This window comes from Rhipicephalus microplus, unplaced genomic scaffold (genome assembly GCF_043290135.1).
Source record: "Rhipicephalus microplus isolate Deutch F79 unplaced genomic scaffold, USDA_Rmic scaffold_12, whole genome shotgun sequence".
Lineage (NCBI taxonomy): Eukaryota > Metazoa > Arthropoda > Arachnida > Ixodida > Ixodidae > Rhipicephalus > Rhipicephalus microplus.
This window is the reverse complement of record NW_027464585.1, coordinates 36739861-36760158: the sequence shown is the minus strand read 5'-3', so window position 1 is coordinate 36760158 and position 20298 is coordinate 36739861. Positions and strand designations below refer to the sequence as shown.

General features: G+C 44.6%; 1 protein-coding gene across 1 annotated transcript in view; it reads right to left on the bottom strand.

Annotated features, from left to right (window-relative positions):
• The window catches only part of LOC119168164 (cytochrome P450 4V2-like), a 952270-nt gene extending 941567 nt beyond the window's left edge, over positions 1-10703 (bottom strand). The window contains exon 1 of the mRNA XM_075882483.1: positions 10479-10703. Coding sequence (XP_075738598.1) covers positions 10479-10506 — 28 coding nt within the window. The 5' untranslated portion in view covers positions 10507-10703. The remainder of the gene's footprint in view (positions 1-10478) is intronic.
• Between the last annotated feature and the right edge of the window lie 9595 nt (positions 10704-20298).

Sequence of the window (20298 nt, the reverse complement as noted above, 5' to 3'; positions counted from 1 at the left end):
ATTATTTGTTAAGCCTGACGAAGGCCGTGCCACGGCCGAAACGTAGAGTAAACAACTCTCAAATTTTCGTAAGTGTGCTCCTTTATTTTTTTATTATATTTGCACCGGACCCACAGAACTTTTTTTCAATCATATATATATATATATATATATATATATATATATATATATATATATATATATATAGGTTTACCGACGGTCAAAAAACCTTCACGACATGTTAACGTCATCTAAAATTGGTACCCGTAAAGAGAGTGGCTGTGCACCTTGTAACAAACCACGGTGCAAAGTGTGTGTGCACATGCAAACCACGCAAAACGCCGCGAGCACGTCTTCGGACTTTAAATTAAAGATTCGTGGTAGCTTCGACTGCGACACTTATAATGCCGTATACATGTTGGAATGTAGTGCCTGTTTGAAACAATATATTGGTCATACTGAAACTCCATTCAGAATACGCTTTAATAACCACAAATCCCATGTAAATATATTCCCTCATCTACCGCTATCACGACACGTTCGCATGCCGGGCCACTCTTTTGATCAAATGAAAGCGACCATTCTTGAATCTGGTTTCCGCTCAAACCATGATCGTGAACTCCGGGAATCATACCTGATATTCAAGTTCAATACTGTAGCAGATGGTATCAATGAGGATGCAGGCACATTGACGTGTCTTCCTTCCACGTAAGCTTATTGGTCAACAATATAACAAGTGTACGCTAGTCTGCTTCTTTATCAGAGAGTGCGCTGTGCTGATAATGTATACAGAAACAGCGATTCTTACATATATATAATAGAATTATTTATCATCGGCAACGCGTATATCTTACGCGCGAACCATTATTGTAAGAAAAGAGCTTTGACATCCGTAATGTCGCGATGCACACGTGTATCCCGCAAAGCCGTATCAGCTGCCAATGACTTACAAATGGTGACATCACACAGTGCTGTATAGATATATATTTTTGATCACTGAAAACCGTTTTTGTGCTGATACAGATGAGCCTTGTTCATTACACAAGAGCATGTGTGTTTTTTTGGGGGGGTCTCGAATATTGACATATATAAGCGCGCGAATTTTATGCCCTGTATTCCCAGACGAAGACCGGTCCCACGGTCGAAACGTCGGACTAAACTGTGCTGAAACGTTCGTTGTGTGTGAATTACTCCTTTTTCTATACTATCAGAGCCTGCGTGATACTTCCTATAATCCCTTATATATATATATATATATATATATATATATATATATATGTGCAAGAAACAGATGACGAAACTTTCGTGGAAGCGTCTTTACTTAATGTTTTCAGCTGGTGGACCAGCCCTCTGACGAAGGCTGGTCCACCAGCTGAAAACGTTAAGTAAAGACGCCTCCACGAAAGTTTCGTCGTCTCTTTCTTGCATACAATACGTCGGGTCCAGCGTGAAAGACGTTCAACAAATCTGGTATATATATATAAGAGAGAGAAGTGTATACCTAAGGGGGGCTCGTATTTCCGCGTTTGAACACAATATTAATGAGATATAACAGACAGTAATGCCAAGGAATGTACAGGGGAAGTTATTAGAACCAATTGAATGTAAATAAGAAGAAAGAAGAAAGAAAAGTGGATGAAAAAATTACCAGCTGTGAGCAGGAATCGAACCTACGACCTTCGAATAACGCGTTCGATGCTCGAGCATCGAACGCGTTATTCGAAGGTCGTAGGTTCAATTCCAGCTCACAGCTGGTAATTTTTTCATCCACTTTTCTTTCTTCTTATTTACATTCAATTGGTTCTAATAACTTCCCCTGTACATTCCTTGGCATTACTGTCTGTTATATTTCATATATATATATATATATATATATATATATATATATATATATATATATATATATATATATGTATATATATATATATATATATATATTTATATATATATTTATTGCAACGAGCAAGGTTACATAAAAACACGGGTTATTAAACGTTAGCCACAGCAAGCTGGTACAGTCAGGAACCCGGCAAGCACGAGCCACACACGGACGTCAACGTCTTCTTTCACGCTGGCACAGAGCTGGCGCCACTATGCTTCGGTACATTTACTCCCCGCGCAGAAAGGAGCCAACCTGGTGGCCTAGGGAAATGACACGAAAAGGGGGTCGTGGCACGGTTTGAGGCCACGACCCCCTACGTGTACGTGTACTGTTTCACGCCCATGGCAGCGTTGGTCTGAAGGTGGATCAATGGGCTCAACCTCATAGTTGACAGATGTTTGTTGCACCACACGGTAGGGGCCATGGTGTTTCGACGAAAGCTTCGGCGAAAGACCGGGAGGGGTGAACAGGACCCAGAGCCAAACCAGCATTCCTTGGTTATAGTGAATACTAGACGCAGAGGCACCGTGGTCAGTTTTCTGGCACCATTAGTCTTGTGCGGTAAATGAGCGAGCGAGTTGACGACACTCTTCGGCATAAGCAGCTGCTTCGGAAACAGGCGTCGCTTCCGACACATCAGACCTGTAAGGAAGAATGGTGTCCATGGAGCATGATGGCTCATGTTCGTATAGGAGGTAGAAAGGAGAAAAGCCTGTGGTTGTTTGGGGCGCAGAGTTGTACGCGTACGTGACAAAAGGGAGCACTTGGTTCCAATTAGTGTGGTAGTCAGAGGCTACAAGGCAAGCATATCTCCAAAGGTACGATTAAAGCGTTCTGTCAGGCCATCGGTTTGAGGATGGTATGCCGAGGTTTTCCGATGAACAGTGCGACATGCCTTGAGCAGTTCGTCGACGGCGTTCGAGAGAAACACGCGTCTATGGTCACTCAGTAATTCACGAGGTGCTCCGTGTCGCGAAATGAGATGGTGAAGAAGAAAGGACGCAACGTCTTTCGCAGTGGTAGCAGGAGGCGCAGATGTTTCAGCGTAGCGTGTCAAATGATCGACGACGACAATAATCCACCGGTTGCCTCGAAGATTGTTGGGTAAAGGACCATAAATATCTATTCCGACGCGGTCGAATGGTCTCGCTGGGCAGGTTAAGGGTTGCAAAGGGCCATCAGTGCTGTGAGAAGGTGTCTTACGTCGTTGACAGTGGTGCATGACCGAACGTACTGGCGAACGTGCCGATACTTGCCGCGCCAGTCGTATCTTAGACGAAAGCGAGAGTAAGTATTAAATACTTCAGCGTGGCCACACTGGGGGTCATCGTGAAGGGAAGCGCAGATGTCCGAGCGCAAATGACGAGGGATGACAAGGAGCCACCTACGACCGTCCGTCACGTAATTATGGCGATACAACAAGCCTTCACGGACAGCAAAGTGTTTTGCTTAACGAGAGAGGGAGCGTGAAGTCCTTTTTGACGAACTGTGAGAGAGGACGTCGAGCAAAGAATTGATCCAAAGATCCTTGCGCTGCTCGGATGGCATGTCGTAGATGCTCAACGATGACGCCTCGCAAATGGCAGTTGGCTTTGCAGGCAAGGTCAGGAGGCAATGGAGAACGCAATAGTGCATCAGCGTCTGAATGCCTGCGTCCTGAGCGATAAACAACGCGGATGCCGTATTCCTGAAGGCGTAAAGCCCAACAAGCGAGGTGGCCAGTAGGATCTTTCATGGACGCTAGCCAGCATAAGACATGGTGATCAGTGACAACATCAAGCTGGCGTCCGTAAAGGTAAGTGCGAAATTTTCCTATAGTTCAAATGATAGCCAAGCACTCCTTTTCCGTGACGGAATAGCTGGACACTACCTTCGTTAGGGTACGGCTGCCATAGGCGACAACGTACTCGTTGCAGCCATCCTTGCGTTGAGCGAGAATGGCACCGAGGCGGACACCGATTGCATCCGTGGGAATTTCAGTGGGTGCATTGGGATAGAAGTGGCGGAGAACTGGCGGAGACGTGAGTAGCCGGCGCAGCACCGTGAATGCGTCATCGCAGTGGGAATTCCAGGCAGAGAGGTCCGCGCTGCGGGAGAGAAGCTGAGTCAGGGGGGCAATCATAGAGGCAAAATTGAGAATGAAACGCCGAAAATACGAACACAAGCCTCAAAACTACGAAGCTCCTTTAGGGTAGTAGGCTTGGGGTACTCGGCAACGACACGCAGTTCGGCAGAGTCTGGCGATATTCCTTCTTTTGAAACGACGTGGCCAAGAATTGCAAGTTTGCGGGCGCTAAAACGACATTTCTTAAAGTTTAGTTTCAACCCGGCTGCCGTAAGGCAATGGAGAACTTGTTCGAGACGAGAAAGATGAGTTTCAAAATTCGCTGAGAATACAACTATGTTGTCTAAATAGCAAAGACAGATGTGCCATTTAAGTCCCCTGTCGACACTGTCCAGCATTCTTTCAAAAGTCACAGGTGCATTGCAAAAACCGAAGGGCATTACATTAAATTCATATCGGCTGTCAGGGGTCACAAACGCTGTTTTTGAATTGTCTGGTTCAGCCATTGACATTTGCCAATATCCAGAGCGGAGATCCAGTGAAGAGAAAAAGTCCGCACCTTGAAGGCAATCCAAGGCGTCATCAATGCGGGGCAGGGGATAAACATCCTTGCCTGTGATCTTGTTTAGTCCACGCCAAACCTGATGGAGCCATCTTTTTTTCGCACGAAGACCACTGACGAAGCCCAAGGACTGTGTGAGTGTTGAATAACACTACGTTGCAGCATTTCGTCGACGTGTTGAGTGATGACATCAAGCTCAGCCTGCAAGACGCGGTAAGGGTGCAAGTGGATTATGATGACCAGTGTCGATATGGTGGGCGACAACTGACGTGCGTCCCAAGGGAGGTTGTCCGTGGTCGAAGGAGGCGCGGAAACGGTCAAGTAGTTGAATGAGCTGATTGCGCTGGTCTTGCGTAAGGCCGGTGTCTACACTGCGCAACAGAACGTCTTCGTCAGGTAGTGAGGGCGCGGTGGCAGCTGTGACAGCATCCACAGACATCGGCGTCGTATCAGAACGGGCATCGAAAGGAAAGAGGTCATCATAAGTGTCAGAACTCTCAATACATTCGCCATGCAATAAGGTAGCGGGACAAGGGAACAGATTGCACACGTACACAGCACTGGAGCCATCGGCAAGTGTTATGATGGCAAACGGGACGACAAGGTTCCGGTGACGAGTGCATTCTTGTGAAGGCATAAAGAGGGCAGTTGAATCGAAAACGGAGTTGCACAAAAGAGATACCGCGGCAACCGAAAAAGCCGAGGTGACGACATCAGCGGCGACGATCACCTTTTTAGGTGAGTGAGGGAGATCTATGAATGTCCTGCTGAATGGAAACAAAACGAGTTGAGCACGAGCGCTGTCGACCACCGCATGATTAGCGGAAAGAAAGTTTCATCCCAGGATGATTTGATGAGACGCATGCGGAAGGACGACAATTTCAACGATGTAAAGCACTCCTTGAATCACAACAATAGCAGTGCATGTGACAGAAGGTTGGACGTGTTGCGAACTCGCTGTGCGTAAAGAACTTTCAACCACTGGAGTCGTCACTTTGTTCAGTTCGCGGCATGACACTTCACTGATTATACAAATAGCGGCACCAGTGTCGACAAGAGCTGTTGTGGCGAAACCATGCACAAACACGGCAATTTCGTTAGGGGGGGAAAGATGAGGCCTTGGAAATTTCGTCGGTGGCGTAGCTTTTGCCTCAGGAACTGCGATTGTTAGTTTTTCTCCTGGGCGTTGTTGAAATGGTGAAGCATGGGGGAAGGAGACCAATGACGGGGTGAACAAGATCGACGTCGGCTGAAGTCTGGTCGACGTGAGTGGGGGTCATGTGCATCAGGTGTCACATGCAATTCTGATTGCAGAGGTATGTTGCCGGAATTCTGAGCATCATTAAAATAGAATCCACGGCGACGACAGTAGCGCGCGATATGTCCTGGAATACCGCAGTTGTTGCAGACGGGCCGGTTATCCGGAGTACGCCAAGAGTTTACAGGTGCTCGAGGTGGTGTACAGAACCGATTTACTGGATAAACCGAAACTGGGGACCTGTAGTACTTGGGGGCTGGACTGTATGAAGGGAGCGGCGGTTGGGCAGGAGGCCGGTGGACGTCTTCTGCATTAGTTAGTGGTGCAGCAATTGATATTGGGGACGCGGGCGAAGAGAAAGCCTCGGCAACTTGCGTCTGAATAGCACGGTGAAGTGAGTGGTCCAGTGCTGTGGGCGTCTCGTTGATGGTGGCGACAAGAGAGAGCTGTCGAGCAACTTTCTCCCGGGTGTACTGTAGTATTTGAGGCATTAACACGTTGTAGTCGGGACCACTGCTTTCGCACTCCAAAGTGGAATTGTCAGCTGTTTGCGTATTAGCACTACGTGCAGAAATTCGTTCCTTCCGCAGCTCAACGAAACTTTGACATAGCTGAATCACGGCCATGATGGTCTGTGGGTCTTCGGCCACAAGCATATGAAAAGCGTCGTCATCAATGCCTTTCAATGTATTCTTCATTTTGTCACCCTCCGTCATCCTCGCATCAACTCGCCTACAGAGGCTGATCACATCCTCAATGTAGCTCGTGAAGCTCTCACCATTTCGCTGAAATAATCCCCGCAGGCCCATTTCAGCACGAAGCTAGCGCATGGCTGGACGACCGAAAAACGAGGTCACGGCCTCTGTGAAAACCGACCAGGTGGGGATGTCGGCTTGGTGCTTGGTGAGCCATAGGTTGGCCAAATACGTCAAGTAGAAGATGACGTGAGTCAGCTTCGCAGGGTCATCCCACTTGTTGATCGCGCTGGCACGCTCGTACTCTGCCAGCCAGTCCTCGACATATTGATCTTCAGTGCCGTTGTATACTAATGGGTCACGCAGACGAAGTAAACTAGGGCACATGACAGGCGGCAGCGTGGAAGAGGCTTGGGGGGGGGGGAATTGACGCGCTCGGTCATTGTGGACTGAGATGGTAGCTTACGGCTGCGGAGCTCCAGGACGTTACCCAGCACGTTTCCACCAAATGCAACGAGCAAGGTTGCGTAAAAACACAGGTTATTATTCGAGAAACGTTAGCCGCAACAAGCTGGTACAGGCAGGAACCCGGCAAGCACGAGCCACACACAGACGTCAACGTCATCTTGCACGCTGGCACAGAGCTGGCGCCACAATGCTTATACATATATACTACGACACACTACGAGAATCAAGCTTATACTGCAATGAATTCGCGTGGTGTATTTCAGGCACGTAGCCAGGATATATATATATATATATGGTAGAAAAAGAAGTCGACAAACGTGTGAAAACCCAAGTTTTACCAGCGTTTCGGCAGGTGGGCCTGCTTTCGTCGTAGTGAATGGTTACAGATGGCACACAGGGCACATATATAAGCCGCTTTTTTGCGTATTACACGGCTAAGTCATTATCAGCAGTTTAAGAAACAAGCTTATATATCAACAAAGGTACGCGGCTCTAGTGCATATACAACTGAAAGCGCGTATCATTGTACAATAGTGAATTGGCACGTATTAGATACCGTACAACTTGTGTGGAATGAAACAGGTCAGCAAAATAACAAACTGCGCACGCAGTAGCTCACTTGGTCATACGTTCTGCGGGATAATCACAGCCTAAGGACATTCAGTAAGCCTTTAAAAATAAAGAGAAGTTTAGAGAGATAAACAAAATCAAAAAGCAGGCAGAGCAAAATGAATGCGAGTAAAATGGTGAAGCGACAAAGGCCACCTACAATATGTAGGTAATATTAGAGAATTAGCCAACATCGTGCAAAGAATATACACAAATAAAAAAAAAACAAAAAGGCGATTTACTAAGGCAATATGAAAGTAAGCGTACCCGGGCTCTCGTTCATGCCGGCAGATAGTGTTTTGAATATATGAATTAGAAATGACTCTTTTACTTCGCGTTCATGGTGTGACTTAAAACCCGATTCCAGTACTGCAGTTATCATGTTACTGTATGAATGTCCTACCTCGGTGACATGCCTTGAAATCGGTAAGTTAGGAAGGGCATGCACATCAGCTTTATGATTATTGAAACGGTATCGAAAAGCAGTTTCAGTATGACCCATGGATTGTAAATGGCAGATTGAGAATTCTAGCAAATATACGACATTCGCAGTATCACAAGTGAAATTGCCCTTGATTTTGAACTTGAAGTTCATCGCAATACTGGCTGCCAGTGTTGTGGTCATGTGTGCACACACTTTACAGCGGGGCTTTTTACAAGGATGGCAACCACGCGTCTGGACGGTATTGCTCTGTCTGGTTTTAGAGTAAGTTAATAAATCTCGCAAATTTTTGCCTCGTCTGTACACAACACGTAGTGGTTCTGGAAACGCTTTTGCAAGGCGTTCGCTCTGCATAAGTATGTTGTGGTGTTTACGGAAAATAGATGCGACGTTAGGTGCAGATGTGTTATGGGTTAAAACCAGGTTAACCTGTGAATGACTTTTAGAATTTTTCTTGGGGATGCAGATTGCTGTACGGTCTTGTGCGTCGGCACGTCATACTGCGTCATCAACTAACTTGGGCAGATATTTCTGTTTAAGAAGTGCAGTGCGTAGCTGGTTACAGTTATTATCAAAGTCCGATTGCTCAAAGCAAAGTCGCTTAAAGCGTGAGACCTCGCTGTAAGGTATGCTGAATTTGCAGTGCCTTTTGTGGCTGCTTATAAAGTGTAAATACCTCGGTCTGTCAGTCGGCTTGCGGTTCAGTTTAGTGCTTAAATTTACATCATCAAGACATACTGTGACATCGAGAAAGTTAATGGTCTCTGGTGAATATGTGTGCGAAAAGGATATGGAAGGGTGAGAATTATTAAAGTCTGAAATAAAAGACAAAAGTTCCTCCTCTCCATGTGGCCAAACCATGAATATGTCGTCAATAAATCTTTTATAATAGAAAGGTTTTAGCGAACGACCCGACAAGAATTTGTCCTCAAGGGATCCCATAAATATATTCGCTTAGCTTGGCCTGATCTTAGTACCTATAGACGTACCACTTACTTGAACGTAATGCACTCTATTGAAGTCAAAGTTGTTCTACCGACTAATCATTTCAAGCAGTATAGCTTCTCCTCCAATATATATATATATATAAATATATATATATATATATATATATATATATATATATATATATATATATATATATATATATATATATATATATATATATATATATATTGGCTGGCACATGATCCTTAGGTTGAACTGTTCAGCTTTAACAGATGGAAAGCCGTCACATGTGGCGAAATTGCGCGGGTTTAAACATGTATTGCATTTTGTGATTTTAACATGATAATACCAAAGGCTAAGTTTTCAACTGTAAGGCATAACTGATTATGTTTGTTTATGAACATGTTCAAGCACAATGAGTGCGGCAGTTGTTTTTTTTTCACTAGAAGATTGCTCATGATCTATGCAAGCTGAGTATTGCGGACAGTCGGATTTCGCCACTCATTTGGCAGCATCGTCACCCAACAACAGTACAAGTTTGCACAGCGGTATTTATTAAACTATCTGAAGCAATACTGTGGATTGTACTCTTTACTGCATTGTCAACAGCATTGATTGTGTGCCGAAAGTAGTACTATCTACTATTTATTTACACTTAGTTAAAGAAACTGTCAGTACTATCAATAGTCCTTTTATCAATAGTCTTGCATAACCATACAATACGCTCGAAGTTACGTGTGTCCTCTTCTCTCGCTGTTCACGCAATGTGAAATACCACCCTTAGCCGCTTTCTCTCAAGCACGTGATGTTCTTTGAGAAGCCAGAGCACCGATCCTTCTCAGGAACTTACCACGGTGCTCGACTGCCCACCCGCAGGTGGCTGGTTGGAATCTCTTACGTGGCGGCCGCGTTTTTGATGAAGGCGCTCGAGGCCCTTGCACGGTGATTTATGTGCACATTAAGAAATCGCAGGTTACCAAGATTTCCCAAGCCGTCTGTCATATACATATCGTGGTTTTCGGATAGCACACTAGGACAACCTATAAAGGGGTCGTAAAACGCTACCTCTAAAGCGACAATGCGAAGCCACCGGCGTCCACACGCACTAACTACGTGACGTCATCATAAGTAATGCTTTGCCTATCGAGGAACGCGGAACTCTTCGGTACTTGCGAGTACACGAAACCGGGACACCCATTAGCGTATTTGCCGTACGAAATCGGCCCTACCATGAATTTTGACGTCATATTAGGAATCGTTCTTTTGGGACGCGGATCGCGTATGGCAGCCGCCGATGAGCGCCTTTTCCGCGTGCTCGATAAGCCATATAGGGTCCCGCGTTCCTCGATAGGCAAAGCGTCTAGGCAGGTCCACTCGGGCTGATGATATAGTTAGTGCGTGTGGTGCCGACGGCGTCGCATTGTCGTTGTAAAGCGACCGTTTCACTACCGCTTCAACATAGCCTTACACGCAGCACCACTTAGCTTACCACCACTGAGCAGTTGACGCCGCTTTGACAAAACATCTCGGGAAAACCACCGTTCATCTAAAGAAAGAAGCGTGAACTCACTGGCTGGCATCTCCAGCGACGGATCCATAGAAATGGCTTTGTGCCACACATCCAAAAAGAAGGAGCACCGAAAGTGCTGCTTTGGTCGAGGAACGTTGCGCAGGTGCACGTACACACGAATCGCCTTGAACAGCAGTTGCGCGCAGTAGAAGAGTACCAGAAAGGCCGCAGCCAAAAAGCAGCTCAAGATCACTCTACTGGGCAGCAGGGACGCCTGCAAGGAAGCCTCCATCACGTTCGGGTTGTGTGAGTGATCTGCGGGATGCGCGCTTTTCCGCTCATCCGCTTTTTTTTTTCTCTCGACCCGTTTATTACGTGTTTCACCTACGCAATCGTTTCCTCCTTCTGGAGGCAGCTTTGGGTGAGGGTGTTGAACGAAAATCAATGCTCGATGAAGAGAAGCCCTGCTCAAGAAAAAGATCGAGCTAAAGAGGGCCCTGTAGTCGTTTAACGAGTGGTCGTGCGGTAAATACAGCTGAAGTTTAGGCTGGCATTTTCCTAGTTAAAAAAGGGGTGATTGTTATGTTCGGCTGTTCTGCGTTACGTGCTTGAAAGATACGTCGCTAAAGGGGAGCAGAAATGGTGCCTTCCGAAAGATAAGGGTGTTCAGAAAATGGCATTCCGGAAAGTGACAAAGGTAAGGCAGGGATGTTAACCAGTCTGGAACGACCCGTACACTACCCTACACTGAAGGCAAGGATTAGGGAGCTTGAAGAATGCAGAGAGAGCAGAGCACGCGCACTCAAAATCTCACCTCACAGTCGTCCCAACACAAGCCTTTAACTGTCGGATCTAACAGGAAGGTATTGCGTGTGTTTTCTTTCTTTTTTATTAGTTTATTAAGAGCAATTACAAAAGTCTATTAAGCACAATCACAAAATTGCCCAAGAAGACACGGCTAAAAGCAAGCATTGCCTGACTGGGTCATGTCACCCACGCAGCTGAAGCAGCGGCAGGAAAAACATTTACAAATATAAAAGTGAACAATAAAATCAAACACAATACCTCAGATCAATACTACGCAGTCATATAGCACATAAAAAAGAAAGCTTAAGCACAATTATAATGAAAAATATGTGCGTGAAACTCTCGAGCACACATAAATCGCAATATAGTAATACACAAAAAGCTGGAAAAGAAGAAAAAGAAAATCAACAGAAAACATAACATTGATACAGAACCACAATTTTTATTTGCTTTAGTCCTGTAAAAATAATGGTTCTTTTATTCTTTTTATATGCTTGATTCCTAATGCCGGATTCGAGAAGATTTATGGTTAAGGTAGGAAGTCGGGAATTTGAACAGCAAGTTTTTGTTCCCCGTAACTTGTTCTACTATGAGGTACAGACACAAAACTATTTCTGAAATATTAGCCCGTCGTTTTGACAGTGTATTTACTCATACTGTATTTGCATCAGAGTGACTGACGAAACTTGGAGGCGTGTCGGATCATTCTGGCTGTGGCGGCAGCGGTACGGACAGCAATTTCTAAGCTCTGCTTCTGTGTTTTACAGGAGGGTGTGTTCTACCGGATATTTCTCTTATGAACCTGCCGCTTCTACGAAACCTTCTAGAGTTGCGAATATATCTTATTTAAATGTCGCAGTGTTGTCTGTGCCGGTCAGCCTTACCTCATAATGCCTTGTACATGCCTTGTTGAGAGTGTAAATTCAAGTGGCATTCAGGTACTTGCTCCGGTACAGCTGAAGAAGCTTTCGCGGAAAAATGTGATAGTTCTAAGAAATCATGAAAAATCGAGTCATGCCGGGAGCGGGGCAGGGGGCGGATGCTGAAACCACCCGTCAAAAGACGCCCATTGAATTGGCTACTCAACTTATGTCAATTGAAGGGAAAGTTGATGCTCTTTTGGTCTTGCCAACAAGACCGGTGGAGCTAGAATAGTCTGTTCAATATTGTTCCAACCCATTTGATGAATTTCAAATGAGACTGCATGTACAAAAAAAGCTACCTCGCAGGTATCAAATAGAGTCGATAAACTTTAACGCGCTGATTAGAGCAACGAACTGGCTCATATCAAACTGGATCTCGACAACCTCGAATGCCGTAGTCGCAGAATAAATATTAACGTAATAGCGTTAAAGAGCTGGTTTTGCCGAATTTTTTTGTTCTTTTCTTGATAGGCAACGACGAGCGGGAGGTCCAGGGCATAACTCATCGCTTAAAGACAGTTGCGTGGCTGATGCTAACGATGTAAAGGTGAAGCCGCTGAAAGCCGTTAGTAGATATGTAAGCACACCTCTAGCACATACCTGTAATATAATCCTTTCGTATGACAAGTTCCCGGATAAAAGTAAGCTAGCTCGAGTGACTGTTGATCATAAGAGTTGACCAGTTAGTGTTATGAAAACTGCAGACCAATATCTGTACTCTCAGTTCACGTGAAAATGGCCGAACATGTTATAAGCGAAAAACTGAGTGACATTTCAAATGCGAAAAACATATTTGCACAAGAGCAATATGGTTTCTGTAAAAATAATTCTTCAGAAACAGCTTTACTCAAATGAAGAGAACAAACTCTTGACAACATTTAGAAACCGAAGGCTAAACTTGGTTTATTTCTTGGCATTAAAAAAGCCTTTGATTGCGTGCAACACAACAATCCTTTCAAAAAACTACGTCACGATGGTATTTGTGGCATCGTTTTATTTTCAATAAAATGCTACTTATGGCAAAAACACAGTACACTATGATACATGGCGCTACCTCCGAAATTCAGACTATTAAATCCAGCGTACCCCAAGGCTTTGTTTTAGGACCTGTTCTCTTTTAACGACGATAGCCTTTCTTGGGGACCATCGCCGCTAAAACTTTTGTCTGTCTGTCTGTACTTTTGTCTGTTTGTCCACAATTAACAGTATTTTAAACGGCACCAAAGTTGAACGATACTCCAAACGGCCGACCCCATCCGCAGCGCCCACTAATATTGCTCAAGGTTCAGCATTCATACTTGTGCGATTGTCAATTAAAATCAATTTTTGCGCATTTCTCAGGCACCATAACAACACGTCAAAATATCTATGGGTGTCTCTTACCAGAAAAGGCATACATAAGTAATTCTAAGGACCACAGCATTTATCACGTTGCTCTCACCATGCATCCCTTGCACGAAACGGCAATTGTTTTCAATGCTTTTCTAAGACGACACGATGTTGGCACCTACCCGTCCCAATACGTTCTACAACTATCACCCCAGAGATGGGTGCGCACGGCGTGCGCCCCATTTTCCAGGATAACTGCCAGATAGCGCTCGTGTCTCATGTATGACGTGACTCGGTACACTCGTTCGCCTGCACTGCACGCTCAAGACACCCTAACGCAGTGCCTCCAGAATACCATTCACAAATTTTCTTGCGCAGAACAGGAAATGAACGTTTTGTTCACTCTTTCCAGACGTAAGACTATCGTCTTTTGACGACATTTGCAGTGTAACATGCTGATATTGGGCCTATTTTGTTGTATATAAATGATATTGTACACCTACAGTGCTACTCTAACATTGTACTATAAGCCGATGACACTAATGTACTCTTCTCAAGAAGGGAAGTGCACAACGTTTCTTAACAAGGCAACACCTTGTTACAAAGATCAAATATGTGACCTAATGCGAATAAATTTTAAGTAAACGTAAGGGAAACAACCACTGGCTCTTTCAATCAAAAGAAATGAAGAGGGCTTGTCGTCTTCACCTGCACTTTCTTAAAGCAAATGTTCAGCATTCAAGCACGGCAGATTTCCTGGGAGTTATATTTCATGAGAATATGTCCTGGTCACCACAAATAGACTATCTCAAAAGTAGGCCCGCGCTGTACGCGCATTAAACAGGCTTCGATAGTAATTACCAAAAAGCGTGAAGCACCATACCTATAACGCACGAAAAAACGAAGCAGGCATAAAAGAGCGTAAGATATGAAGAATTTTATTTATTCTTGAAACAGCCGAAAATAGGCTTCTTCGAACTGATTAATGAAGTACGTACAGCGCGAACCCAAGAAGGGGATACTAAAGAAAAGACGCAGACAGCGCTTGTCTGTGTCTCTTCTTTAGTATCCCCTTCTTGGGTTCGCGCTGTACGTACTTCATTATGCAAAACCCACCATCCCGAAGTTTGACTCTTCTTCGAGCGTCACTGAAGAAAATGGGGTAAGAAGAGAATGCAAACGTATTATGGCCATCTCATGAGAAGAAAAGACAATGTGACCAAAATATGTTTGCATTCTCTCCTTTTCCCACTACCCTCACTGACGTTCGAAGAAACCTATTTTAGGATGTTTCAAAAATGAATAAACCAGTTAATAGCTTGAGCTTTTTTATGCCTGCATCGTTTTTTCGGTGTTCATTCGATCTTTGCACACACTTCCTTCAAGGAGGCATGCACGAACTCAACCGGAAAAAAGTTATTATAAGGTTTGATTTCTTCTTTTTATTTTGCAACAGTACTCGCCAGATACCACGTGCCTTGTTGATCAATGTTGCGCCACAGCGGTGGTGTAGTGGCTAAGGTACTCGGCTGCTGAACTGTAGGTCGCGGGATCAGATCTCGGCTGTGGCGACTGCATTTTCGATCGGGGCGATAATGATGTAGGCTGTGTGCTCAAATTTGGGTACACGTTAAGAAACCCCAGGTGATCGAAATTTTCGGAGCCCTCCACTATGGCGTCTTTCAAAAGCATATGGTGGTTTTGGGACGTTAAACCCCCCATATCATCATCATCATGGAAAGCCATGCTATGGGAAGCATGCGGAGGGAAGGTGACTGTATTGTTATTTTTTTATTGAGCGATACGCTATGAAATGACACTAAAATATGTAAAATCGTTGTACGCACAGACACATGTAAAACAGCCGCATGTTTACTGTCGCATCACCATTCCAATCGCAACATGAATATTAGCAGCACGAGAAGTGGTAAATAGGTTGCCTTGTGCCAGCGAGGGTGGCGGCCCTGGGCACTTTTAGACAAATGAGCTTCAGTGGATGGTGCTTCTCTACCGTTTCCGTCAACCCGACGACACGCCTGTTTGATAGGAGCACGTGTGTAGTGTTTTTAAAGTAGGATAGCCAGCATTGCAATTGAAGTGGACATTTCACAAACATTACGGTGTACTTGTAAAACAGTTTCCACACCTGTCGTGCCACTGTGGTGAAATACTTGATTGCCACATGGAATGCTGAGGTGCGATTCCTGTTGGGACAAGGAGATTCAACCTACGTGTTTGTTGGGTCACCGCTGCCTATGACTTTGATTTTAAGGTTGAAGCTTCTTACGACCAACCTTGTTGGCGCCCTTCACGCCCCACACTACCCAAACTGAAATGAAACACCTGCACTCTAAAAAAATGAAAAAAAAGTCACCAAGCGACTTTTTGTGTAATCTTTTATACGACAGCACAATACATGATCAGGTGCGCCGTATGTTCGTTCATCCATTCATCTGTCCGCGTAACCATCTATTCATTCGTGCGTCCATTCGTCCGTCCGTTCATGTGCCCTACTGTCTTAGCGTCCATCGGTGCATACACCGAACTTTCGTCAGTTCAGGCATCGTTCCCTCCATCTGTTCGTCCTAAATACTGGTCGATTAGATATTATGAACCTTAAGACTTCGCCCAGTTATCGCTTAAGCTTCGCCAACTGGTCATCATGCAGAGATTTATTTTTCTTGATGCTCTCGAATGAAAATTATCAATGTCTGTTCATGCCATCCTTTGGCGGCAGTAAACTGCCAATCACCTTCAGTGCATTGTTCATAACTACACTTTATTTCGAGCCAAAATTAGGGCTGTATTGTGCGAGTACAAATGTAATTTTCATAAAGTAGGACAGCCCACACTACGTCCCCAATTTACGCTTCACGAACACAAGTTACGGTCTATTTCAGGAGCTGTTGCCTGACCTGGCGTGGCTCTGTGGTAGAAGAGTTGGTTGCCACGCAGAATGCTGGGGTTCTATCCTGCTGGGATCCTCACATTTTTTTCTTTACATTCATCGGGTAACCACAGCCGATTTCAACTTTTTCTCAACGCTCACGCGTTAAAACTACCGAGGTGTGTTCTCCCCGTTCCATATTACATACAATAATAAAGAGAACTGACACATAGGTATGCCAAGGAAAGTGTAGGGGATGCTAGTAGAAGTAGTGGTAATTGGAATATGAAGAAAAAAAAAGTTGACTAAAATAAGTTGCCGCGGGCAAGCACTGAACCTGCGGCCTTCGAATAACGTGTCCGATGCTCTACTAAGTGACCTACCACTGGGGCTATGAAGTGTCAATCACCTGTGACACATGTCCGCATACCAGTGGCCACTCGCCCACTGTCTGGTCCGCAGTCTGGCAGAAAGTGTTTACGACGTACATGGCGGAATCGGGACATCATTGAGCTCACGACCAGCCAGTCGTCTTCACCAAACTATCTTACCCTCACATGGTGATTTTAGGTTACCGAAATTATACGGGGCGAAAACGCAAGCGCCAATTCCTTTAGATACGTAGATGGACGCTATACGTGTGGTAGCAGTACGCGAAGAAAAGCTTCAAATTCAATATTTATGACCCCAAAACTCGCCTGTCATTCTCACTCACATGAAGTTGAGTGGCACAGCTCGTGCTTCTCACGGCATTGTTTCACCTCGGTGGCACCGCAGGCTATGGTACGAGCACCTAGCCGTGGCAAATTATTTCCACCATGCTTTATACATCAGTGTAGTTTTCTTTTCGAAAAGTGCATTCTTGGAACGGCAAACGTCCTAGGCAAAACCCTTCCATAAAACTTGGTTCCAAGCCTCCATGTTTTCCCGCAAATGTAGTCGAAAGACGATAGTCTTGCATCTGCAGAGAGAATGAACAAAACGTTTATTTGATGTTTTTCGCAAGAAAATTGGTGAATGGTATTCTGGAGTCGCTGCGTTAGAGTGCCTCGAGCGTATAGCGGAGGCGAACGAGCGCATCGAGGCACGTTAGACACAAGTGCGAACGTGCGCATCAAGGCACGTTGGACAGAAGTGCCATCTGGCAGTTAGCTTCGAAAACGAAGGCGTGCAGCCCGTGGAGAAAGATGCGCGCCAGTCTCGGAGGTGATGAGGTGTAGAACACAAAGTGATGGGCAGGTGCGACCTCCGTGACGTCGTACCAAAGCGTTGGAAACAACTTTTTGAGCATCGAGTTGCACTGTCAGCACAGCGCGCTAAAACACTACATTCCTTAGAGTTACTTGTGTGTGCCTTTTCTAGTATGAAGACAGACATACAAAACTTCGAAGTGTTGTTATGACACCTCAGATATGCGCAATAATTGCTTTTAATTGACAATCGCACAACTATGAACGCTAAACCTTGAGCAATATTGGTGGGCGCTGCGACTGGGGTTGGCCGTTCGGTGCCGTTTGAGGTATCGTTAGGGCACCCAAAAAGACAAATGTGCAGACAGACATACAGACCAAAATTTTTTTGTCGAAGGTCCCCAAGAAAGACTATCGTCTTTAAAAGAACACAGTATATATATCACCACCCCGGCATTACGTGGGGCCCCACGTTCAGAGTTCCTATGAACCGGCCGGCCACCAAGCTCGGCTTCGCGGTCCGTACGTGGTACTAGCCGGGTAATGTGGGGTCACCCCTGAGTCTTCGCTGGGCACAAACAAACATTAAATTATCATCAACATCATTATACTTACCTTCAAAACAACAAGTTCATTCAACATGAGCTGCACTTTTGCGCACATAAGCGACCAAAATATATGTAATTTACGTAACTCCTCCTTCGGCAGTTGTTCTTTAAGGAAATAATATAGCAAGAAAACAGAATCCCGTGAACTGCGATAATGGTTGTTATGAGAAGCAATCCGCGTAGATCCGGCTTTGGCGCATTGCTTATCCTTCAGTCTATAGTTTTACGAGAACATGTGCGTCTTTGTGTAAATAAGTCGTTGTGGCAAGTCACGGGCTCACCAGGCACATCCAAGGGGCATTTCATAGCCGCACGTCACACTGGTGCTTGCCTTCGAAGGCAACCATCAGTTATTTAATTTTTTAATTTGTTTATTTATTTATTTGTTCATTTAGTTATCTATTTATTTATTTAGTTATCTATTTTTTATTTTTTTATTTTATCTATATTAGGGTGCGTAGCTCAAGAAGGGAGGGTGATAAAAGGTGCATACAGTGAACACGTTTGAAAACAAAGAATGAAAAAAAAAGAAAGAAAAAATTAAACTGAAATTATGTAAGAGGAGTGGACTTGCTCGGCATGATACTACAAAACAACGCGATATTATTGAATATTTATCTGGTGACACAATTATACAATTACATTAGGTAAATGTACGAGACAATAAAGAATTATCAAGTTTGTTTATTCTCGCGAAGTAATGCATCTTGTGTATATACTCTGCAGTGGGAGAGTTATATGGTGAAGAGATAGAAAGAGGTGTACGTTTAAGACTCGTTTTTTTTGTTAAACCCAATATAATGACATCTAACAGGGAAACGGCCAATCCTATTTTAGTTGAAAAAACAATTTAAGGCAAAGAAAAAAAAAAGGCGCATGAAAGAATGAGTTGCGACCTTCGAATAACGCGTTCTATGCAGTACTGGCGCAGCTATATACTTGGATTAAACCACATTGTTGAAAGTTAGCGCCATGTATACGTGTTCTGTGTCTTGTTCTCTGTCCCGTCCTGGATGCGCTATACCTCGAACAATATAAGTAACCAACAAGCCCACCATGCAACCTTAGTCGATTAAATACTACACACTCCCACAGTTCATGGAAGTGGCGCAACTGTGATTCTTGCTCATATACATCACTGGCTAGCTGTTTCTGTAGTATCTACATCGATTCAAAAAAGAAGCTCAGTTTGCCTAGCAGTGGTTCTCCCACTTGCGTATTGCGGAGTTTTCGTAGCTGATGTTGTGCTACGGGCCATTACGGACCTATGAGGCCGATGTCCTCGGTGCGCGGCATGCGATCTTTCAGCATTCTTTCTGGTCCATGAATTATGAATTCAAGCACTAAAAAACTAAAATGCAAACGCACAGATGCGTGCCCATTTGCAAGCAATACTGATTTGCGGACAAGTTCGGATGAAAGATACGCAACCGTGCACACGCCTCTGTGTTTTTGAGTTCGTGCGTGGTTTTCGCATATAGATTAGGTGTATTACTCTGAATCATAGCGGTCTTCGGTGTTTAATTTGCTCGTGCACTCTGTTGTTCTTTGCTAAACACTTCATCAACGGGGATTAGCCAGTGTCGTGTGCGCGTGGCGTATTCAGCGCTGATAGGCAAAACTTGCATGATTTCTTCAAGTTTCATGCGCTTTCGCATGGCATAGCTTGTTCATTTTGTGTGATCATGAATTTAAAATTGAGCGCCGCTTTGCAGAGGAGCATCGGACATAAGTGTTATTCCGTAGGAAACGCTTTTCCTGAACGAGTTTTGCATGTGAGCCACTGCCGTGCTCAGTTCAAGATTTGGTTGTAGTACCACGACATAGGTTTAAGTCATTATTACATGGACGTCCCACGGGTCAACATTCTTATGCAGATGTTTTGTTGATCGGGCACTGGCCTTGCATAAATTTATGCAGATAGATCATAACAACAACTCCCATTTTCGGGGGCCCTATCACATCTTCCCAGCGACTAGGAATTGAAAAGAAAAATTGGATCGCTGCCATAAAAAGACACGAACAACCGTTGTGTAAAATATCTAAAATTACTATAGTATGCTCCCTGTGTTTTCTGACGGCAGACTATTGGGAACACGCGGCTAGTTGTCCCTTTTTGCCTTTGTTTCACGGCTT